Genomic DNA, 24,704 nt, shown 5'->3' with positions numbered 1-24,704 from the left:
AATGACGTGGGTGATTTGATATGTACATTCACATTATTAAGAAAATTCGTGACATACAAAACATTCCTTATCCATCACACCGACAGTCTCTGTGATTTTTTCAAATGGAACAAATATTACCCAATTTTTGACACACTATGGAAAGAATTTCAAAATCGAAGTGTAATGAATTTAGCTGATGGATGCCCTTATGTTAAGGTAACATTTATAATTATTTTTCTTAAAATATTTTGAATTTTTCATTTAAATTTTATAATTTTATTTCAGAACAAAGAATACTACATAAAAGAATTTTATTTAGAAACATATGATTTACCTCCTGCACTTCCGTCTGGGAATTATCGCATTGATTATGTATATTTAAACTCTAATGATCAAAAATATTTTCTAAAAATACAACTCTACATGGAGCTAACCCGTAAACCATATGCAGACATTCTTTGGAATTAATAATATACCTGTAATAATATGTATGAAATACCCGCAAAAAGTTTCCAGATGATAAAAATTTAAGGATTTTTTAAGGAAAATTTCAGGTACTATATCTGTGGCTGAATTAGATAAATTAAAATAAATTCTTATTTTATGTTATGTAATTTTTTGTGATCCAATTTTTGTGTTAAAATAAATGGTTAAGATGTTAGGGTAGTCCACCCTTTTAATTCACTACTCATAATTTCTCATAATGAGATTCTTGAATATTTCTTACAATTAAAAAGGATATTGGAACGTACTTTTGGGAGGAAAATTTTATGCTAAAGTCAACGACTGCCTCAGTAGTTGCGAAAGGGTTGATATTACTTATCAAAAATTTTTATCAAAAATATTATAACTCAAATTTACAATAACTTTATGATTTACTTCCTTTTGAATATAAATTTTCAATGAATGTAAAAATTGTTTTTTAATGAGATATCAAATCAGTTATAATGAGTATGAATAACACGGGGATTTGTTGCACTTCGCGCTCATTTTAAAGTGGGGAAAAATTGTGATGAAACACAGATTTAATGAAAGATTGATAACGAAAGAATACCTAAAATATTGGTTAAAGATGAGTTATCATTTTCATACAACATTTCAGGCGCGAAATTTGGAAATTCGCAAAAAATGCATGACTTTTATATGGGGGCTACCTGAAGGGGGGCCTTGAGGGGAAAATGAATACGGCCACTCAAAACCGCCTGATATAAGAAGCCTCTGTGCCAAATTTCATCGCAATCGGTCAAACGGTGTAGATTTGTATAACTGTAGAGACCTGACGATTACCAACAAACGCAACAAACAGACCTTTCTGTATTATATAGATATAAATATAACTACTATAGGGAAACTCGGGGTAAATTGGTCATTTTGATAAAATTATTAGACTTTTTTTTCTTAAATAAAACTTTTTACGAATTTTTGGGAAACAGGAAAAACATTTTCTCGGAATTGCAATCATCTAAAAAGTACTAATTTAATGTTCTACCCCTACGCAGTGACTTTTCGACAAACGTATTGTCATCATCAGGCGCAGTTTATTTTAGAAGAATAAACCTGGAATTTTGGCTGAATTATCTGAACCATTTTGCAAGGTTCTAGATTTTTGTTCGTAGAGAAGAGTTGATGATATAAAAATATTGTAGATGGTTGATTTGCCTTAAAAAATTGTTTCAATTTTTAACTTTACAATATCATTGAAAAAAATTGATTAACTATCAGTGTAACCTCATTTTCCCAAGCTCCCCTATACAAAAAATTTCCAACTATAGAATTTGTGAGGAATGGAACTTCTCTTTGACAGTATGAAAAAAAACTAAAACTATATTTTCTTCCGTGCCAGAAAAAGACAATGTTTGATTTCTTCTCACGCCAAGCAAATTAAAACAAGACATTTTTTTTTTACATAATGAACATAATACAAACTCTCTTTTCTGGTATAACTCTTTTGAGTCTAATATACCTACATACTATTGCACTGACTCATGCATTATTCAGCGCAGTAAGAAACTAATTTGAAACATTGTCGTGTGTGGAGTTTGCGAGTGACTTTAAATGTGGGCGGTACACTCACCTCTGAATTTATTTCTATTGACATTCCGACCAACTTCCTGGCCACTCTGATCACGTGAACCGCTGATCTTGTGGTCAGAATTTGCGTCGCCATTGGAAGTGGGATCTCTCTGTGACGCATTCTCCGTACTTTCGCCCTTCACTCCAGATGTTCCTCCGCCACTTCCTCCATTCAGTTGACTCCCAGCCCCATTCCCCACAACACTTACAATTTCATCACTCTCCGCCGCCATTTAATAATTACTTTTTCTCACACAAAATTATTTTTTATTGAATGTTCTCACCCTATTTATGGGCTTATCTCAATATACCATCCACGATTTTTTCTCTATCACACAACAATTGAATAATTTCTGGATTCACTTGCAAGGATGATGATGCTATGACCCGTCTCAGGTCACATTGCAAAGCACTTTTCATATTATCTTCTTTTCTTATTTTTTATTTTTAATTAAAGGCACTTCTTCTTTTTTTTGCATTCCACCTTACTCAGCACACTTTTCTATGGCCGCACCATATTATTACTTATTTTCGTTACTGGCTGCCCTTTACTGTGGTCTACACACCACACACATCTAAAGAAAGCACCTGTTTGGTATTGAAGACACTCATGAGGAAGGCACGAAGAAACTATGTACATATACCAATACAGTGAGATCACGCAATACAGCCTGATGCAATATTTAGCTTCTAAAGATCTTACAATATGTAAAATTTAGTATTTTGTACACATTCGTTCCCATTCAGCAAGCAAGAAATAATTGAAATCGTTGAAATTTGTTGTTCTTATCAAGACACATTATTCTCAAAACATTATCTTGAAGATATTAACTTTCTTGATAATTGATTCTAGAATTTTTTCAATAAAGGATTTTTTTCTAAATGAGTCTTTTTTCTATTGTATGTTTTCCGGAACTAGACTTTTCATAGTTTCTGGGTTACTGAGCTTGTGCTTAGATTATGTAGACTTGATAGGCAACACATCAATAATTTAAGTCATTTTAAGATGTTAAAGGTACGAAATTCCTTCCAAAATATCCCGTAGAGTACAGGAAGAAGTTTAATTTTGCAACAACAGAAAGAAACATTCTTCAAAAGTTCATAGAAAGCCTTAACAGTTCCTATGAAAAACAACCTGCCAGTTTGTAAGAATTTCTGCTCTTTCGATGGTTAAAGATTTTAAAATTAAATTTGTTCGAATCGGATTTAAAGAAATCTTGAAGAAATAACTGCATGACCTAAAAATTCATAATTGATTCCTAAACATTTCTTTGATCAAGAACTCATCCTTCTTCTTCTCCATTTTAAATTTTTACGGCTGTTGAACTCCTTCCTGATCCATATAGCCAAGAACTATTATTCTTGAAAGTTTTATTACAATCGTTTAACAACTTATAGGAGCCGGCAGAAATAGGTCAAAAATAAAATTGAAGCTGATTTACTTTGTAATTATAATTAAAGAAATATTCTCCAATATTATTCGTATCGTAAATGAAACACTTGTCATAAAAAAAAATTTAAGATAAAAGAATGACGAACGAAGACGTTACTACGAGACCCCACTGTTTATGTAAAAGAGGTTGTAGAGAATAAAAAAAACATCAACGGTCGACATCACCCCCTTTTCCCCTAATTAAATGCAATAAAAGAAAACTTTGAAACACTTTTAAATTCTTTAGCAACTTTCTACTTGATTAATTCAGGGATTAATTAATATTTAGATTGTTTTTTCTCTTTATTTTTTTTTCAACAACAACCGATGACTATCGTGTGTGGCATTCCTGCCATTCCTGAAAGGAGAAAACACCCACTTTTTCGTCACACACCTCTTTTCTTAATTATTACTGCTCTTAACGTATTTCAGATAAAAGATTTTCACACTTATATAAAAGACTAAAACATTCAACTGATAAATTCATTAATTATTATTGCAAAACTTTACATTTTCGTGGATTTTTTTCCTTCGCGATAAGTTAATAAGATTTTTTTCTTTTCAATGGCGGCACACGCCAGCGTAGCGCAAAGTGGATGTTTTTTCACTAAATCCATTAGTTTTTCACACAAATTTCCATTAAGCAGTGAGCTTTTCTTGTAACCCCACCTGCTGAGCCCACTCACAACCATTCCAAAATCATATCCCACCTTTGAAAATTTAATAAATACAAAAATGCACTTTCTCAAAAGTAAAATTATATACAAGCACCACAAAACATCGCATATTTATTATTTTCTCAGTGTTTCTCAAAGCTACGAGAATTTTGACATTGACAAGCGTTAAAATTTCCTGTCATTTTTAAAAAATCATTATTTTTAGCCCTTTAAAGTGCTCTTTAAATTATTTTATTGAAAGTTTTGATTGTTTTATATTAAAATATATAAAATTATCGAATAATTGAGCATTTTTAATGCTCTGAAAATTTGAGACGGTTTTTTGAAACTTTGACGTTTCGTTAAAAATCTTGAGCTGTCATTCGGTGCCGTCATTACCGTCATTAATCGCAGATTTTGTGAGGAGGAGCAAAATCCACATAGAAGACTTTAAAAACTAATATTTTAAGGAATTTGTGTTTAATAAATATAAGTTATTGAAATGAAAACTCTTGAGGAGATTAAAAAGCACTACCCGCTGCACTGGCTCATCTGGATGGATGAGCATGAAGCCCTTTCTGAGGCACTAAAAGAGGAGGTAAGTTTTTGTTTATCTCCTTTTTTGGGGGAGGGTGGTGTATTCGAAAAGGATCCAGGGTGGATGCCCGGTTTTTCTCTTTCATCCCCAACTCAATCACGCCGTGAAAAATTAATAGGTTTTCCTCTTAAATTTTTTATCATTGAATTTTGCATGATTTTTATAATGCTCTAATTAAATTAAACAATTTTGTAATGTAATGCGAATTTTCTTTAATCTGGAATATGCTTTATTTTATCATTATTAGAAGTACGACTTGGAAAAGTTAGATCCGCGTGGGAGGACTCCACTTATGCTAGCTGTTCGACTGTGTCACCTAAAATGCATAAAAATCCTTGTAACAAGAGTCGATACAAATATTGAGTGCGATGGATGGTCTCTTGTTCAGGAGGTTTGTTATCTGTTCTTAGACTCTTCAAAGTAATCTTACACCTAAGCTTCACTTTTGATTAGAATTAAATTCAATTCAACTTAAACAAAAAAAACATAAAAAATGAATGTTAAATGAAAAAGAAGAAGACTAGAGCCTTCTGATTGGTAGATTAAATCGTGCAAAGCATTCTTATTGGCTATCTTGGTTTTTTTTAAGTCACAGCCTGGTGGAGCTTCGGTGCAAGGTTTATTTAAACACAGGTTACTTAAAAAAAAATACTCCACATTCTATTTTCGAAATAATAATCTTCAATGTAGGCTACCTGTACTGGAGATCCTGCAATTCTTACAGCCATCCTCGAAGTGAGAGACTTACAGCGTCACATCCAGCGTCAAACGCATGTGCCTCTACTGCTGCAGCGTCTGCATGATGCACCTGATTTCTATGTGGAAATGAAATGGGAATTCACCACCTGGGGTAAGACTCAATCCTTATTCATTTAATCCATTTCTGCCACCTCTTTAGAACTTGTTGACCAAATAAAATAAAACTGTCAAGAATGATAGTTTTTGACTAAAGAAATCTTAGGGAACTAATTTGGAATTTTTAGGTTATGCTATTTCTAATTTTGAATTTTACTCAAAGAAAATTAATTCGATTCGAACAAAATCATTTTCCTAATTTTGTTTGTCCTTTGAAGATGGTTTCTTCAAGTCTTCATCAAAATTGGTTCAGTAGATTTTATTCAATGTATGAAAATGTCAATGTTGCTGAAAACAAAGATGGCGTCATCTTTTTAAATGTCGGTATTGATTTCATGACCTTCCAAGAATCAATATTGGTGCACTGAAAAAACAGTTTGTGCTTCGACTGTCGGTTTTACTACTTTTCTAAGTACCAATTAAGTTGAAAAAGCACCACTTTATTTCTCAAATATCTATATAGAGGCGCTGCTGGTTATATTTTCACACAATATCGCTTTTTTTTTCAAAAACCGATTATTCAACTGAAACTTCTTCTTCTTTTTTTTCTTAGTTTTAGGTTATATTTGTTAAACAATAATACAAAATGTGTGGTGTTTTCCTGAAATTCGGCTCTTCCTGGGGATTAGGAACTTCATTTTTTGCTTCTTCAGGGGTTGAGATGATTTTCCTCAATTTTCATGAGAAAAGAAAAAAAGAAGAAGATTCTATATCGATATTGAATATCGATATCGATAATATCTTAAAAATCAAAAAAAGGAAGAAGAAGAATTTTGGTGCTTATCCAAGTACAAAATAAGCAGTAAAATGTCGAATTTGGTACTTGAAAAGTTAAAATTCTTTCAGTGTGATAACTGTAATGGCTGCCAACCCATGTTGACGGTCAGCTACCCCCAGGTTACAAATCCTTAAATTGGCATTAGATTAGAGAGAACGAAGCGAGACGGTTAAGCGGTGCGAGAAAAGGATAGACGCGAGTACTGAGCAGTTGCGCAGAGTCGAGTGTTTGAGAAGTCAGTCGTGAACAAGAGAGGTTTAGTCATAAGGCTGAGGGTGGAGGTTACTGGGGGAATTGCCCACAGCCCCCTTTGTAGCACGCACCAGGTCAGGGCGCCACATCTTTTAAAAAAAATGAATGAAGTGTTATGGAATAAGACGAATAAGACATGTTGAAGGTTATCACATACGACGTTTCGAAGGCCTCATTGCCTCTTCATCAGGTCATCAAAAGTTTAATTTTGTTTTAACTATTTGTTCATAAATTAATTTTTAATCCCACACTACTGAAAATTCAACCCAAGCGACTACTAAATTAATAAATGTTATGGTTAATTTAGTGCCTTTGATGTCACGACTGTGTCCTAGCGATACATATCGGATATACAAGCGTGGTTCAAATGTACGCATCGACACGACCCTTTTGGGCTTCGATCATGCCTCATGGCAGCGCGGAAGACGCAGCTACATCTTCAAGGGGCAACCGGAAATGGCAACGATGATTGAACTGAATCACGATACCCGAGAAGCAGCCATGGAGTACATTCGTGGTGTTGATGAGACCATTGAGAGTATCACACCGTCGGAAGAGAGTATAGTTGCACGACTGCAAACTCCCGTGACGTCCAACAATGTGGACATGGAAAAGATTAGCTTTGAGCGCAACAAGACGGGTATTTGGGGGTGGCGAAGTGAGAAGAATGAAGCAGTTAATGGGTATGAATGCAAAGTCTATTCAGCTACGAATGTGGAATTTATCACGAGAACCCGCACTGAGCATCTTGCGGAGCAGCACCAAGCAAAGTCCACTAAACGAAATTTACCACTACAGAGCCTCTTTGGTGTTGTCTCCGACGATGTTCTCCTAAATGATCCACCAGGGGAAGTAATTGATGATGGTCCAGCTGCTGCGGCAGCAGCACCAAACTTTACGCCACCTTTCATCTCACCTGAGGAATATTTTTCCGAAGATGTAGATCTGGGGGGACGTGATGTGGGACGTCCAAAGAGAATCACGACCAAGGTGCAGAAATTCAAGGCAAACTTGTGGTTAAGTGAGGACTTTCCGATAAAGTTGCAAGAACAAGTTATTCCCATTCTTGATCTCATGTCAACCATTATGAGTCCGCATGTTACGAAACTCAAGGATTTTATCACAATGCAGCTTCCATCGGGATTTCCAATTAAAGTTGGTGAGTTTGTTTGCTTAATTTCATTATTGTTCGGACTTTCTTTAACTATTTTATCACTTTTTGGGCAACGCGGACTGCCGCGTGCTCATCTTCCTTAACACTCGGAGGACCGGGCAATTTTCACTTACGCGGAGGATGAAATTGGACAGAATGACCAACGGTTTTTTTTTTCAAATATTTCAAGGAAATATGGAAGATTGCATTTGCAAAATAACTATGCGTGCATATTTTATTCAATTAATGGGGGGATTTATTGCGCTTCGCGCAAATTTTGGATAAAAAAATATTATAATGGAAGATTGAAACGATAGACAATCTAAAATATTGGTTTTTATGGGTGCGCTGAAACCACTTATCAATCTCAAAAGAAAACAATTTATGGAGGCTACCTGAAGGGTTTTTTTTAGATTAATCCTTGTATTTGCTTATTTTAAGTATTGAATTTTCCGGAGTTTTTATGTAAAAAAAAAAGTAAACAACATTTTGACAATTGTGCAAAAGAGTATTTCGACGTGCCCGAAGATTATGAACCATATTCCTATCTTTTAACACAGGAGTATGGTTCATAATCTTCGGGCGCGTCGATTTTTTTCGAAAAAAAACCGTTGGTCACGGTGACCATTTTCATCCTCCGCGTATATTTTCGACTTTGATCTTAATTATCTTTTAAAAAGCAAAATATTTTCCGGATTTTCTTTAGCCTAACTTAAAGTAATTGAAATTCCCTGCACATAGACGTGGTATTTATCACGATAGGTTCAATACATTTTAATCTATGACGATTTAAAAACTCGAAATGGACACGGTGTCCACATAAATCCTCTAAGTGTTAAATTCTCTATGGGATCTGTTTTTCGCCATTTTGTGGTGAATTTCCAGTCGATATATTGGAATATTCCAGTGACAACCACTGGAATACTCCGCAAAATCGCGCCAATTTATTTTGAATTCATGAAGAATTATTCATATTTACCTTGAAAAGAGAATTTTACATTATTTTAATTTTCTCCGTAGAAATTCCTCTTTTTCACGTTATGAATGCTTGTGTTACGTTTGGGAATGTCTTTGGAATGGAGACACCTGTGCCAAATGTTAGCCAAATTGACGAAGAGAATCGCATTACGTGCTTAGTTGATGATCAATGCTTCCAAATACCACCAGATTATGATAAGAATGGTAAATTCAATGACGTCATTTGTGAGAGAAAAAATTGCAGGAAAATCTGCAATGGAAAGTTTAACGAAAAAATCTCACTTTGAAAGATCTTTCAGGTGGGGAATACATGAGGAATGTAACGAGGATGCAAGATGAGGATGACTTGCTTCAATTTGCCATTCAGCAGAGTCTTATTGAGTCTGGGAGTGAGAATGATCAAGTAGACATTTGGGAAGCTCTCAGGGCGCAAAGGCCACTTACTCCTGGAGCACTGAGTGATGAGGATAGTCAGCTTCAGAGGTGATTAAATGTTTTTTTTTCTTTCGTTAATTTTATCAATTTTGTGAAAAAAAAAATGCAAAAGTAGAAAATGAAACCTTGCAAAAAAGATTCTTAGAAGTAATTTATCTTATGCCTTGTATCTCTTGTATCCTTACCCAGTGCTCGCGAAATTTCCTAAATTATACGCGATAAAACACTTAATTACGGAGCAAGCACGTTTGCATCCGTATACACCTTACCTTCTAAGTCCAATATGTCATTTTTGCCGCCAAATCATTTATTTTTCCCCACATTCTCCATTTTCCCCACTTGAATTCACCACTTTTAGTGCGCGCCAAATTCAAATAATATTTTATTTCATAAGTTTCTCGAACACCCAGCTAGCTGCTTAAAGACTCCCCGCTATGTTCTTTTAATGCTTAATTTCAGGGCACTGCATGAATCCCTAAATGTGGGAAAATCATCAAACACCCCAGACGGAGACTCCACATCATCCTCAACGTCCATAGACCCAGATTTAGCAATGGCAATTAGGCTAAGTCAAGAAGAGCAAGATGAGATACAGCGACAGCAAGCCCATGAACTTGAAATGCTTGAGAAAGCCATTAAATTGAGTATGGAGGAGAAATGAGGAAGAAAAATAAATAAATTTTATTTAATGCAAAAAAATCAGGGATGTAAAAATTTCCATAAAAAAATGTTCCAAAAAATTTATTTCCTACAAAAAAACTTCTTTTCAAAATTTTAAAAATTATTTACAAAAGGATTTGCATAAAATATAATAAAATACAATGGCTGTGCTCAGTTACTTCTTCAAGTTTATATTTTTTTGGCAAAAGAAATATAAAATAAAAGTCCAAAGTATCTGAGCAGTGAAAGTAAAAAAATTCTAAATTTTTTACTTGAAAATTCTTTGAAAAACAAATATGTACTATACTAAGGAAATATTCTCTGCGCTCCTTTTTTCCAAAAAAAAAATAGGTAGGGCGAAAATCAATATACATAATATACAAATTAAAGGATAAATAAAATAATTTGTAAGAGAATAAATATTTTCTTTTATTTCAAACTTTCCCTTCCTTCACTGTTTATTGTTTCAGTCGAAATTTTAGTGTGTTGCAGGACTCAGGAAAAGTTAAGTCAGAAAAGAAAAAAAAATAATAGGGAAATTAAGAAGAAAATGCAAAAGAATTTGAGAAATCACCGAAGCCAAAATTTTACGGAAAAAGCAGAAGAGTCGATGAAAATTGGACGGAAATTATATTGAAAAAACGTCTTTAAAAATATTTTTAAAAAAATCCAGAAAAGAATTAAATAAACGTAAAAAAGACCAAAGAAATCTGAAGCTCCATCCAGCATTGAAATCTTTCAGAAAAGCATGACGCAATTGTAGAAAAATTCAAGAATCTCCTTAACAATTAAGATACATTGCTAAAGAAAAATTGAAAATCGAAAATAACTCGCGAAAAAACTAAATAAAAACAAAAAAGATTAAAGAAATTTTGGAAAAATTTAGATTTTTTGCTGAAATATTTCCAAAATTTTGGAATTAAGAAAAGAAAGGAAATTGTATAAAAATTGATATAAAAGTTTCAGAAAAATGATAGGAATTGCAAAAAAGAAACAAAAACAAATTAAAAATCATGAAAAATTTAAAGAAATCTTGAAAAAAATTTCAAAAATCGCCTTTAGAAAAAACGAATGTAAGTAACATTTTACTTACGAAGTTGGGAGTAGATTCTGATAAAAATATTTGTAAAATTTTAATAGATCAGTGAATATCAAAAAAAAAGTTCTATTCTTGTTCTAGAGTAAAAAAAAATACAGAGAAATAGTCAGAAATATCTCTGAAGAGCCCTGGAAAAGGATTTTTTCCTTAAAAAATCCGATTAAATAAGAAAAAAAATGTCAAAATTTATTAAGATTTTTTCCCAGAATACCAAAAATCTTATAACTCACGAACTTTAGGGGAAAAAAAAGATTTATATCAGAATCCAGCCCTTAAATAATGGTTATAAAAGGTTTTATTTTCATAGAAGCTAAATTAATTCAGCTAAAGAAAGAACTTGATTCACTGATAAATTTCAAGAATTTCAGCTTAGAATTGACTTTTCTGCAAGATCTCGAAATTAGACTGCAAAGATTTCAAAAAGAAAAAAAGTTCCTAAACATATTTGGGATTAATTTTTATTTATTAAATTATTCCTTCATCAAAACAAACCTTCAAAAAAGATTTTCTCAACGGAAGAAAGAATTTTACAAAACCGTATTCTCAATAATGAGCATTCGGGCTAAATTCCTCGCAGCTGCCATCCGCAGTAACTTAATGAGCTCCTCAATGTCCTCCAAACGGGAATAATTGAGAATTGGTGTCTTCATCTCCCCATTAACGGCTGTTTTGTTCTGCAATTTCTCCACAAGTGGCACAAAGGCTGCCTCCAGGTGATGAATGATCTGTGTTGTCTCCTTTGAGGGAATCTTTGGTTCACTCGACTCCAGCAAGGGGATTGTGTCTGAGAGGAGAGTTGGCCAGAAGCTACAGAGAAAATAAGATTAGTTGCTAACAAAATTTGGATTTGGAATGTTCTGCTGAAGAACTCACAATTCCGGCGTTATCCGGGAATCCAGAAGATTTATAAGCAATTCCGCTGCTTGGGGGAATTCCTTGCGTTTGTAGAATTGATGAAAGTCAAAATATTTCACCAAAAACACCAATCGCGGTGAAACGAACATCTTTGAGGCTATTTGTGAGAGAACTTCCGGACAGAGGATCTCTCCGTGCTTGCAGTAGTACTAAAGTAAATTTAAAAAAAAAAATTTATTGGTAAGCTGACCAAGCTTACGGGAGCTGTGTTTCTTTCAGTGTACCAATTTTGTGAGAGCAAACTAGAACGCAAATTAATTTAAATACGCGCAAAGTCGGGAAAAGTTGAAAAGTCTTCCCCCAAGAAATCATTAGAAGGCCATATCTCGAGAACGGATCCATAGATTTTCATAAATTTTTTTTTGTTTGAAAGGTCTTGAAGTCAGCTATAACATATCGAAAAATGAAAAAAATTTATGTCGCAATTTTCGAAAAATTCGAGTTCGAAATTTTCGAAAACTTCGTTTTCGATTTTAGCGCCTCTTGCGGTCATTTCTCGAAGTTGCAATGTTCTAGACATTTGTAGGGTTTCATGAAACCTTTCATTTGCGCTTGAGTTGATCGAAATCGGACATGTAGAACCCGAAATATGACATGTCAAAGTTGGAACTCAATATTTTTAAAATGGCGACATATTTAAAATTTTTTTTTGTAAATAGATGTTATCGTAGGCTGTTATTGCAATCGATAATGGCGTTTTCGAAATATTCATCGAAAACTCATCGAAAATGTTGTTTTTGATTTTTGGCCCCCTAGCGGTCACTTTCAAAAACTTCATATGTTTTAGAGAGTTGTAGGGTTTGTTGAGAGCATTCATTTGATCCCGGGTTGATCAAAATCGGTTAAGCCGTTTTCGAGTTATGGTCGATTTTCGATGAAAAATTGTCGCGGCCATATTTCCTAAACGGCTTGACCGATTTTCAAAAATGAGGTATCGCTGGAAAGCTCTTGATGGCCCCTACAACATATAAAAATTTCAGACCTCTAGCAATAATAGGAGCTGAGATATAGCAAAAACAAAATTTTGAGGTTATTCAAAATGGCAGACGGAGGGGTGGTGGGTAAAATTTGACGTCATAATCGGACGTCTTCCAATCGACTTTTAAACTTTGCCGTTGACCGCAAATCTCTATCAATTACCATTCTTTCGCAATTTAGGCCGGAAAAAAATTTTTGGCTCATCCCAAGTTTAAGGGCGATCTGACGACTTTCGATTTTGCTCTGTACACAAAAGCATTAAAAATAAAAGAAAAGGGATTACTTTTACATACATTGAGGAAAATGTCAGCAATGGATGTGACGTAGATGTTATCCTGCGATCGAACGCCCCAAATGAGTCCCTTCCCGTAGTCTCCGTTTGAAATGTACCTAGCCGAGAGTACGCGACAGACATCCCGTTCAATTGATGTGATTCCCCGGGATTTAGCCACAGCGAGAATTTGCTCAGCATCCTCCTCGCACGCTATGGGAAGGCGTGAGAGGTACATTTCAATGGCACCCAATCCCTCGGGAGGCCCATTCTCGAGGTAATCCACGCCAAATGGCCAAAATTCCCTCTGCCCCATGAGGGTGCATCCGTATTCAAAGACAAGGGAATCCCTCAGCTCACTCGCCACATTTGTTTGATGCTCCCCAATGATTTCCAGTTGATTGCAGAGCAACAGGAGATCCGTGAGATGGGTGACAAACCACTTGTTGTCATTAATATTTTGAATATCGTGCAGAACTTGATTCATATCATTCTCCATTACACTCACAATCACCCGATCGAGTTGCTTCATTGGCACAGAATCCTTCTGCCCATGTGCTTCCATCCACAGGGTGAGCCATTGAGCGGAAAATGTGCCCAATTCGAAAAATTTGCACGTTGGTTCGGTGTAGAAGAGAAACCCCGGAAGGTATTCGTACCAGCAGTTTGAGCTCTTTGCCTGCTCCCTCCATGTGGCTTCATCACCAATTGCCAGGTGGACAATCACCTCCAACTCTGGTTGATCCCTCAGCACACCCGTTGAGAGCTTTGAACGTGTATCAGTGATCCAGTATTGCCACTGTGAGCGGAATTTCTGAACCGGAAGTCCGCTGTAGTTGTTAAAAATTGGCATTGCTTTGAGCACTTGATCGGCTATTTGGAAGGTGAGCGATTCCGAGGAAGAATGAAGCTTCAGCAGTGCCCTGGCTACGTCCACCTGCCCCTGAAGAATGAGATTTCGCACAACATTCCAGTATTCCTCATGCGCGTCAGCTTCGCGTCCCTTTATGAGCAATTCCGTGGCCAGACGCTCCGATTGGGGAATGTGGAAACGAATCCACTCCAGCAGCTTCAGCACAATCATCCCTGAGGCTACACGATCAACAAAGAGAATCTCACACAGGTGCCAAATGCATTCTGTGTAGTACAGCTGGGTAATGTGATTCTTATGCCGCTCAATGAGTGTCTCATCTGTCCCGGAGGCAATGGAATCGTGCAACTTCTCAAGGTACGTCCTGATTGTACTTCGGTATGATTGAGAAATCTTCACAAAGTCTATCTTCTCATCTGTTGCCTTAACACTCCGGAGACGACGGAAGATGGCACATGTCTCCCCGACGAAATCCGTGAGAATTGGGTCCGAGAAGACAAATGAAAATTTCACATGATGAACATTCGTGTACTCCGTGCTGGCATACTTAGAAACCTCATCCCGGGTATTGCTGGATAATTAAAATATTTATTGGAGTAAAGTGAGGTTATGGTGCACAAACAAAAACTCACCAGAGAATTGGACGGAATGCTGTGATTGAAAATAAATCCGGAGCAACCTATTTTGGAAATTATTCATTTCTTTAGTTGTTTTTATCAATGAATACTTCGATTAATTGAGAAAAATGTCTATTTCCCCGTAAACTTACCCATTTTCCCGTAATGCCGGCTTTGCTGCATTTGTTGTCGTATATTGTCTGTGGGAAAGAGAGCATAAATAAAACATCTTCAGCATAAATAAAACATCTTTAGCATAAATTTCACTAAATTATCACAGCAAAACTCACATAAATACAATCTGGATCATCCATTGTCCCACCTAAATTACAGAATTTACGTAAAATTATTAAATTCTCAATCGATGGCGCGTGTTTTGATTTGTTGACTGGAATGGCGACTGGAAAGTCAATATCTAGTATGCGTGCGTCCCACAAATATCCTCACAGCTTTTCTCATAAACGGTCTTTTTGGGACAGCTCACTAGCAAATTGCAATCTCTCAAAAAAGAAAAAATTAAAAGCTTTTTTTCGTGCGAAAAACTCGCGTGTCCATTGATTTTATCTCGTGAAAAAAGGCCCAAAAATCACACCTAGGCCACGTGAAAAGGGCAATAGTGAAGTGCGTGAATATCTACTGTATCCGTGGTAGGTGTACGGGGTCGTGGATTGATTTTTTTTGTATTTCAATTTGAGTGAATAAAGATCATCTTAGGAGCTGTCAAAGTTGAGGCTAAAAAAACCTTGCTTCATGTCCCTTTGGCAGTAACAGTTAAGACGAGAAAAAAAAACTTTTCCCCGCATAAAAGGTCAAAAATCGGTGCGAGAGAGAGTGAGGAAAAAAGCAAAAAAGGGGAGACGCAGCAAACGGCACATGTGACAACTGGTAGCGCCCCCCTCATCACAAGAAAAGTACTTTCTTCACGCCAGAGCTTCTTCATTGAAGCCCCCTCCTCGACACAAGTTACGCTAGAGCGCCAACTCCATCGTCGGGGCTCTTCTCTCTTTTGCATCACTCAAATGGATCCGGCTGTTGCTTGGTTCCAGGAGGAGCAAAATGGACCCGCTAAGCGCATCTGGATGCAAATATGGGACACAATTGCCGAAATGGATCACAATTCAACTGTGACGGCTGTCGTTGAGAGGCAACCTCCGCCACCGCCATCCATCAAGGGTGAGAGTGGTAGTGAGACAACTAATGGGAGTAGTGGTAGTGGTACAGGTGGTAGTAGTACATTGGAGAGGAATTACTACAATCCATCCCGAAGGAAAGCCGGCAGTACGTTGGACAATAAAGCCAGCACGTATAATATGAATAAATTCCAAGAACGTCTTGTGGGCAAGCACGGTGGATGCCCATGGCGCCCCCATAAATTCACATACGGACGTGGTGTAATCGGGTGAGTTCTATTTCCCCTTATTTCATACCAGATTTTTAGGTCTTTTGTAGTAAACTTTGAGGATTTTGCAAAGAAAAAGTATTCTAGGGGAGACTGGGGCTAAGAAGAAATTCATTTACAAAATTCTTCAAGAAAAAATGTTTTAAGAAAAGTCACTGACTGAGAGATTAAGGTTAAAAAAAGTCAGATTGATTCGATTGATTGAAAGTTCAGAGGAGATATAGAACGAATTGATATTGGTCAGTCCGGTTAGTCCTATAGGAAAAAGGATAGTAAAGTGTCGATATATGGGTCAATGGGCTTATTCGAGGGAACTATCAGGGTACACGTAATCTTGTAGATAGGGTTACTACCTTACATTACATTCTGACCTGGAGATTTTACCTACCCCTTATCTTTAATTTTCAACTGACCATAATTTTATATTTCAGTAGAAAAAACTCATTTATTTCAGCTCAGACTTTAACATGTGATTCACTCGAACGCTCAGACAATAATGACCAAAAGCCTTTGACATTTCAGTTTACACCGATATATCGGTTAACCGCGTTAACCGGGTTACCCGATATATCATTACTCCTTTTTTTTATAAGATCTGCCTTCACATTAATTCATTTTGTTTCTCAACTTATCACTAACATTATTGGTCTCCCATGTTCTGAAAGAAATAAGTACATCAAAAGAAACTGTATGTCAGTCTTCGAGGTGGACGGCGAACTCTTTGTGATCTTCGTGGAATTCTTCTTGAAGAGCTTGAATTACCACTTTCTGGGCTTGACTGACCCTCGGAAGCAGATTGCCATGAATCTGAATCCGAAGCATCACTTTCAGCCCTATCACTTTCTCTTGATTCTTTAAATGTAATTGAGGGTCTAACAACCCTCACCTCCCTCAATTTAAGTTGATCTTGATGGGCCTGCAGCAATGAATTTTCAACTGCTACCGTGTATCGCACGGAGCTCAAAATTTCCACAATCTTTGCAGGTACCCATTTAGCAAAACTCTTCCCTACTACTCTGTAATACACCGCTTGATTTTTGTTATATTTTGGCTTCGGCAGATCAGGTGTTACAAGCTTTTTCTTATTATCAGTTAAGCTACTCCTAACCTTACTCGAAATCTTGAAATGGGGATTAATAATGTTAGTCTTTGTGTTTGGCACAAAATTAAACATTAATTCCGCCGGTGAGAGCTGTGTAGCAGTGGTTGGTGCATGGTTGTATCCCGTTGTTAAAATTAAATCCACTTTTCACTGAGCAGCGCGGACCTCCGCGTGTCCGTCTGCCCTGAAATCTGAGAACGATCTGACAAGTTTTTTCAGTGACACTTTGTCATGAATTCCAGTCTATTTTTTCCATTGACATTTTGGAACTTTCCAGTGACCACCTCTGGAATTCTTCGAGCCTTCATATGGCGCCAAATTTGAATTTATTGAGACAATTTGCAATTATTTTAACACCCGTCATTATTTTCCGCAATATTTCGGGTAGTTTGTGTGCTGCAAAATTTTGTTCAACCATCTCTTTCCGAAGGATTGTTTGTCTCTTTGAAATGTGCCTCCAAAGTATCCATAATGTCCTTGTACGTCTTTGCATCCGGCTTGTCCGGGGAAAGAAGTGCTACCAACTTCTCATAGCAAACAGTGCCCATCAGGGTGATGAGCAGCGATTGCTTTCTTGCTTCGTCATCAATGCGATTGGCGGCCATTAGATGATTCATACGATTTCGCCAATGTACGAAATTTTGCCCCGGCAAATATGGCTCAATGGAGCCTATCAACGCCGACATTCTATACTCCTTTTATGCACTTTTGTACAGATTATCTATACACACATCCCATCCTCGTCGCCACTTTTATATTTCAGTAGAAAAAACTCATTTATTTCAGCTCAGACTTTAACATGTGATTCACTCGAACGCTCAGACAATAATGACCAAAAGCCTTTGACATTTCAGTTTACACCGATATATCGGTTAACCGCGTTAACCGGGTTACCCGATATATCACATAATACTACAAATTACGTCGATCTCTCTCGTGTAACGCCTCAAAAAATGTAAGCTTGACTTAGGGTGGAATTCCCTAGTTAGTCGAGCTTAAAAACTAAAGTCGATTCTTAAGTCTGACTTAGAATTTTAAGTCAGTCTTAAGGTTTTAAGTCAGTTTTTTTTTCAAGTCTTAGAATTTCTAAGTCGGTCTTATAAAAACTGACTTAAAACCTTAAGACCAACTTAAGAACCGACTTAAATTTTTAAGCCCGACTGAGTAGTGAATTCCGCCCTTAGAAAGCCTGACTTAAGAAACAAAGTTAAGCCCTTTATTAAGTCAGGCCTATTTTCAAGGTGAACCTTAGTTCTTTAGGTCAGAGTTTCAAGACGCATTCAGACTCGGTTCAGACTGATCTACACTTCAATCCTTAAAAGTCTGATCTTAAAAAATCTTAAGTCTGGTCTACAACAGAGGTCTTGCTTAAAAATCTTAGGACTGACTTTAAAAACTTTGTTTGAACTTAAACCCTAGTTTGAAGAAAACTGTAGTCTAGCTCAAAGAAGTTTGGTTTAGAAAAACTCAGATCTGACTTGAGACGATTTTCCTTTAGCTAAAAAAAAACCCAAACTTCCTAAATTACAAAGTCTATTCAATTTTCGATTTTTTTAAAATTTTCTTTAGGTTGAATTTATGTTTTGAATTCTTACGATTTTTTTTTGAAAGATATTTCCTTCGTTGCTATTTTATTGCTGAAAATTATCCATAAAAACTATACAACCAATTCAATTTATTCCAAATTGAATTGGAATTTGTTTGCAAATTTTTTATGAATATTGGGCCTAATTCAGCGACCAAGAAACCCTTGAAATCTTTGAATTTTATACTGAAATTTCAAGATTTCAAGCGACTTTCAAGGGTTACTTGGTCGCTGAATTAGGCCCATTATCCAAAAAAATTCTTAATGTTCTTTCAATTATCCAGAATTTCAAGTAATTGACGTAAAGTCAAAGATTTTCTAGCAGTTAAGTTTATTCGAACGAATTCTTAATGTTCTTTCAATTATCCAGAATATCAAAAAATTTACATTTAGAGATTTTCTAGCATTTAAAATTTTATCCAAAAGAATTTCTAACGTTCTTTCAATATCTGCAATAAAAACTTTAAAAATTAAACGCTTAAATTTAGTTAAAAATCTTCTAACGTAGACTTAATTATAAAAAAAAAACCTTTCCAGCCTCCATCAGGAAATTGAGCATTTCTTCTCCCACATGATTCCCACATCAATCGAGCATGCACTAAGGGTGGAAGTAGTGTCAAAGATTGAGTGTGTAGTCCTCAGTTTATGGCCTGCAGCACGTGTGGAGGTTTTCGGATCATTCCGTACGGGATTGTACTTGCCAACAAGTGATATTGGTAAATTAATGAGAAAAAGAAAAACTTAATTGCAGAGCTTTGAGTGAAATTTTCTCTTTTTTTTGTTGTTGTCGTCAAATTGTTTATTTGGTAGATCTCGTTGTAATTGGACGCTGGGATAAGTTGCCACTTAGGACGCTCGAGACGGAGCTGACAAATCGTCGTATAGCTGAACCAATGTCACTGCGTGTCCTGGACAAGGCATCAGTGCCAATTATAAAGTTAACAGATCGTGAGAGTCAAGTTAAAGTTGATATTTCCTTCAATATGCAAAGTGGTGTCCAATCGGCTGAATTGATAAAGAGCTACAAGCGAAAGTATCCGGTTCTATCGAAGCTTGTTCTTGTACTCAAACAATTCCTCCTACAGCGTGATCTCAATGAAGTGTTCACGGGGGGAATATCATCATATTCCCTCATACTCATGTGCATCAGCTTCCTGCAGCTACATCCGCGGCAGAATATACGCGAAAAAGCTAATCTCGGGGTGTTACTGTTGGAATTCTTTGAGCTGTATGGGAGGAAATTTAACTACATGAAGACTGGGATTAGTATAAAGAACGGTGGACGGTATATACCGAAGGAGGAGTTGCAAAAGGAAATGGTTGATGGGCATAGGCCGAGTTTGTTGTGCATTGAAGATCCCCTGACAGCTGGAAATGATATTGGGAGATCTTCATATGGTGAGTTTTTTATTCTCCGCTAAATCTGGCCTTTTTCCCCACTTTTCCTTTTTTTCACCATTGAAATTCACCATCGTGACCTTCCCACCTCGGATGCGCGCCAAATTCAAACTAATACTATTATTAGTTTCTGGAAAAATTAGTTTTTATTTTCTTATTAATTTGTTGCTTTTTTGCCACATTTCGCACGATATTAACATTTTTTCTGCACACCTTCAAAACATACAGTTTGCGCGTCTTTACGGTCAAAGTCATTGTCTCTCTTTCTTATTCCGTGTTTTTTTTAATGCGATTTTTTTTTCGTGCAAAAAAAGATGCATAGAGCGTAACAAATTAACTCATTTTTGGGCAATATTCTTCAAATAAAACAACAAGAAACAAAAAAAAAACTTAAATTTGCAGGTGCTCTCCAGGTGAAACAAGCTTTTGAGTATGCCTACATTGTACTATCACAGGCTGTTTCCCCCCTGAATACGGGACTAAATGATTGTGCACGAAATAGTATATTGGGCAGGATAATACGTGTTACGGATGAAGTTGTGGATTATCGTGATTGGGTACAAAAGACCTTTGAGACACGCCTAATTGTCTCACAACCATCCTCCCCGTCGCTGCAGCAGCAACAGAATAGCAACAATTTAGCCCGAAGACGTGGGAGTACATCGAGTCTCGATACGTCTGAGGAGAGTATGGACAGTGAGGGTGATTCGAATTCAGCATCAAGAGATGTTTCACCCACATCAACGGCACACCCAACCACCGATGCCACAACCTTCCATCATATTCCCGTTGTTAATCCCAAACAATTCCTCATTCACGGTGGGCACACGGGGAATTCCGCGGTGAATCAGCACGCAATTGATGATGGTACCGAGATGGCACAGCATGTAACAGCAGCGGGAAATATAATGGGGAGGCAACAAATAATTATTCCAACCCCATATCATCCGCATTTGCATCAACAGATGCATCAGCAGAGGGCACAACAACATGCGCAACAATCACTACCCAATAATGGAATTATTGTGAGTTAATTTTTCTTTTTTTTTTTTTTTTAATACTGCAAATTGTGATTTGATTTTCAAAATTCTTTTGAAAGAACAGGGTGCCCAGAAAATTAGGGCTTTTTTTTATTTTTTATCATAAAATTTCTTCCACCATGTGAAGAAAATAGATAATAAAACTTAATTATGTGAAAAAAAGGAGTTTATTCATTTATCAGGTCCTTTTTATTTTAATTTTTTATATGATTTTTCATTTGTTTATTCTTTTTTTTTTCAATTACTTGATAAGAATTTATATGATGCATTATATATATATATATTTTTAATTTCTCTTCATTCTCTAAAAAATTATTGTTTATTAATTTTTTGTTTGTTTAACTCAGATATACCAGGGAGTTATTTCTTAAATTTTCTACCAAAATTCATGAAATTTCGCATAAGAAATTCCGAAACTTTTCATTTTTTTGAAAATAAATATTTTTTATGCGCATAAAGAAATTTTTCCATGTATTTAGTACAACGGGAAAATCCGAGTTGAAAAAATTCAATGGCTTAATTTTCATTCATTTTATTATTCCATTTATTTAATTTTTTAAAATTAATAAAATGTCATAAATTTTTAGTTTAAAAATTAGTACAGAAATTGTACTAAAGCGTCTGTAAGAATTGGTACTAATATTTACGAAAGCCTCAACTCTTAAAAAGTGCTTTATTAACATTTAGTAAACAATCTTTTGAGAAACTAAGAATAGAGTACTAAATTTAATTATAGAGGGGGTGTTATCAAGTTGATGATACATCTGTGTACTAAAATTAAACAATTTCTGATTTTTTTTGTTGATTTTGTTTGCTGTGGGAAAATTACTTTATCCTGTTTATGTATCTTTAATAAATTAATTCTCAATTTGTACCATTAAAGTTATTACAGAGAAATTGTGAAATTAACCTTTTCTCGCGTCTTTTTGTAGGATGTCTAATTACTAGTAGTACTAAAATATGTATAAATATAAACAGCTTTAATTTTCTTTAGATAAATTGAGGATTTTTTTAAATCTTATTTCATTATTTCTTTACACTCTGGTCAGTTATTCCAATGTTTCTCTTATAAATTAGTACTAAATTATTTTTGCGAATATTTCTAAAATTATACCTGTGAAATTTTTATATTTTTGCTTCTGGATTGTAAACTTTTTATGTTATCAAATTACTTTATATTAATAATTTTGTACTAAAAAATTTAGTACGTTCAGTACTAATATTTATCTACAAGAATTAGTAAATTAATGTTGTAGTTTATGTCGCGGGCAAATTACTTCTTACATAATTACCCTAAACATATTAGTACTAAAGTCTTAGTACGAGTAGTACTAAAATTTTACTAGGTGAATTCTTAAATTTTCCTACACTTTTAGCAGTGGCTAAATTACTCAATATTCCTTTACTAAACTTGTACTAAAACATACCAAGAAGAAGCAGTACTAAATTTTTTTATAAAAAAAAATACAATTGCTATTAAAGACAAGTATAGAAGTGAATAGTCTCCTTTCTTCCAAAACATTTCAAATAAATTTTCCGAGTAAACAACGATCAATTAAAAAAGGATTAAAAGGAATGTTAAAACATTCAACAAATTGAATAATAATAATTTATTTAAGGTTGAGGAGATGGTGAGAGGTGGTGGTGGCAATACAGCAGTTGTTGGTCAACAGAATGTGTCAGTTGTGTTGCCCGTGACAATGGTGCAACCACCAATGCCAGCATCTACGTACACCCAGCAACCGTATCAGCCACAGGTTCAGTACATAACAAGCAGAATGCCGGGAACACGCGTTAGTGGTGCGGAGCACAGCGGAGGAGAGTCTCAAGTGTTGCAACAGCAGGGCACGACAGGAGGGGCACGTGGAGGTGGTAGTAGCAAACCCCTTCCACGTCGCAATAGTATCCTCACGCGTGCTGTCGCTGAAGCGGCTAAATCCACGTCAATGGTGAAAACGAGTAAGGATTATGGTGGAGATAAATGGTTTTGTACGTTTTTCAATTAATTTAAATTTTTTTTTTTCGTTTTTTACGTGTTTTGTGTATTGTTTTACAGTGGAGAATGATTCATCATCAAGTGGTGGGATGTATGGGGATAAATCGGGCGGAAGTAGTAGCGGTGGGAGTCAAGGAGGAAGTGGCGCAAAGGGTGCAGGTGGTAGTGGTGCAGTGCAACAGAGGAAGAATCCAAAGAGGAAGAAGATTCCGGGACAGCAGGAATCGGTGCTAACGTCAGAGCGGAAGAAGAACAATGAACGTGGGTGTAGTAGTAGTGCAAGTAGCAGTAGTAGTAGCCACCAGAGTAGCCGATGATGGAGATCGCAACACGACGGTGAGCAGAGAAGCTGTGAAAAGAAGGCCGATCATGAGGATTATGAGTGGGATTTAATGATGAAATGGCCGGGAGATAAAAATTTTGTGGGGATTGTCTGATAGTTGAAAGACAAAAGAAAACAAAAAGAGCCTCTCCAGGATAATGTTATAGGACACAATCAACCCTCCCAGATAATGTTGTCTCCCACTTTTCTGTTTTTGCTGTCGTGCTTGCGATTTTTTAACCCCATTGCGGTTAATTTTGTTCTTTTTTTCACTTTGCGTTTCGCTTCTTCCTCACACACACACACACACACTCTCTCTCTCTCTAAAGAAAGACATGAGAAAAATCTTGAAAAAAAAATGTTAAAGACGCAAGAAGAAAAGGAAAAGAATTGTCCTTACGAAGAGAGAATAAAAAATGTTTATTTTATGTTGCATTAATGAGCACAAAAGACCATCTTTATTGTGAAGATTTACACGCATGAAGTGTGAATTAATTGTAAAAGCTACGTTTTTTTCTTAAATCATTAATTCACTAAGAATATTTAACAAAAAAAAATTATAACAATATTTTATTTACAAATTAATAACAACAACAAAAAAAAGAAGAAAATAAGGAAATTGAGAGAAAAATCCCTTCCAAACTTCCATTTAAAAAAAAAATTTAATAATTAAAAAAAGAGACATCAAAGAAAATATATATAACAAAAAATAAAATAAAATAAAATACAATAGAATATAATACCAATGGGCACCCCCACCCACCACCACCCACAAGTTAAGATTTAAAAGAGAATATCATTTTTAATTTTTACGTGTGCAAAGAATAATGCAAAGAGAAGAAACCTTTGCTTAAATGTCTTAATCTCTTTCAGTAAAAAAAGGAAAAAAAAAACATTTTAATCATGGCAAAAAAAAGATCGTGTTCATGTGTGTGTATAAAAACAAGCATAAAAGTAAGTACATACTACATAATGTGTAAAGAAGAGGACAATGAGAGTATAACAATCATACATGTAAAAAAAATATTAAAAAACGTGGCGAATTTAGAATTAGAAGAAAGAAAAAAAAAGGTTAAAAAAAGGTTAAAAAAATAACTAGGCTTAATGCAAAAACGCGCTTTCAAACAGGCATGAATTTTTTTTAATACAAAATAGAATTGTAATAAGTTTTTGAATAATTTGAAAAATATTAATTCTTGAATTGAAGAGTTTACGTTGATTTTTTTTTAATTAGTTTTTAAACAATTAAAATTAAATTA

The 24,704-nt window shown here is 35.4% G+C and overlaps 4 protein-coding genes across 16 annotated transcripts in view; 2 read left to right on the top strand and 2 right to left on the bottom strand.

The window, feature by feature from the left end:
• LOC129796046 (membrane-associated guanylate kinase, WW and PDZ domain-containing protein 2) overlaps positions 1 to 4,298 on the bottom strand; it is an 11,751-nt gene extending 7,453 nt beyond the window's left edge. Inside the window, exons 1-2 of one of the 11 annotated variants that reach the window (XM_055837725.1) lie at positions 4,198 to 4,298; positions 2,057 to 2,643 (exon numbers count right to left, since the gene is read on the bottom strand). In XM_055837725.1, the coding sequence (XP_055693700.1) occupies positions 2,057 to 2,288 (232 nt within the window). In that variant the 5' untranslated portion in view covers positions 2,289 to 2,643; positions 4,198 to 4,298. Of the gene's footprint in view, positions 1 to 2,056; positions 3,668 to 3,866 lie in introns of those variants that run through there. The other 10 variants (XM_055837720.1, XM_055837718.1, XM_055837719.1 and 7 more) reach the window with 10 other exon arrangements.
• Positions 4,299 to 4,521: 223 nt separating this feature from the next.
• Positions 4,522 to 10,272, top strand: LOC129796094 (ankyrin repeat domain-containing protein 13D). Of its 2 annotated transcripts, none has more exons than XM_055837814.1 (7): positions 4,522 to 4,741; positions 4,989 to 5,132; positions 5,432 to 5,591; positions 6,934 to 7,785; positions 8,800 to 8,961; positions 9,057 to 9,240; positions 9,652 to 10,272. In XM_055837814.1, exons 1-7 carry the CDS (start codon positions 4,646 to 4,648, stop codon positions 9,851 to 9,853), a joined length of 1,800 nt encoding a protein of 599 aa, XP_055693789.1. In that variant the 5' UTR covers positions 4,522 to 4,645; the 3' UTR covers positions 9,854 to 10,272. The 2 variants fall into 2 exon arrangements, with proteins under 2 accessions (XP_055693789.1, XP_055693788.1); XM_055837813.1 differs by having other exon boundaries at positions 9,048 to 9,240.
• A 1,123-nt stretch (positions 10,273 to 11,395) lies between these two features.
• LOC129796082 (nuclear pore complex protein Nup75) lies at positions 11,396 to 15,015 on the bottom strand. The gene is made up of 6 exons (XM_055837795.1): positions 14,894 to 15,015; positions 14,756 to 14,803; positions 14,619 to 14,665; positions 13,138 to 14,557; positions 11,825 to 12,015; positions 11,396 to 11,758 (listed from the first exon to the last, which is right to left on the bottom strand). Exons 1-6 carry the CDS (start codon positions 14,915 to 14,917, stop codon positions 11,479 to 11,481), a joined length of 2,010 nt encoding a protein of 669 aa, XP_055693770.1. The 5' UTR covers positions 14,918 to 15,015; the 3' UTR covers positions 11,396 to 11,478.
• A 52-nt stretch (positions 15,016 to 15,067) lies between these two features.
• LOC129796066 (terminal nucleotidyltransferase 4B-like) lies at positions 15,068 to 23,764 on the top strand. 2 transcript variants are annotated; one of them, XM_055837762.1, is made up of 6 exons: positions 15,068 to 16,002; positions 19,227 to 19,405; positions 19,500 to 20,087; positions 20,490 to 21,112; positions 22,747 to 23,116; positions 23,184 to 23,764. In XM_055837762.1, the coding sequence occupies exons 1-6, from the start codon at positions 15,623 to 15,625 to the stop codon at positions 23,438 to 23,440; spliced, it is 2,397 nt and encodes a 798-aa protein (XP_055693737.1). In that variant the 5' UTR covers positions 15,068 to 15,622; the 3' UTR covers positions 23,441 to 23,764. The 2 variants fall into 2 exon arrangements, with proteins under 2 accessions (XP_055693737.1, XP_055693738.1); XM_055837763.1 differs by having other exon boundaries at positions 15,091 to 16,002; positions 22,747 to 23,086.
• Positions 23,765 to 24,704: the final 940 nt, after the last annotated feature.

Source organism: Lutzomyia longipalpis, chromosome 4 (assembly GCF_024334085.1).
Source record: "Lutzomyia longipalpis isolate SR_M1_2022 chromosome 4, ASM2433408v1".
In the NCBI taxonomy this organism is placed as follows: domain Eukaryota; kingdom Metazoa; phylum Arthropoda; class Insecta; order Diptera; family Psychodidae; genus Lutzomyia; species Lutzomyia longipalpis.
Note: the sequence above shows the minus strand (reverse complement) of the source record. Positions and strands in the feature narration are given on the sequence as shown.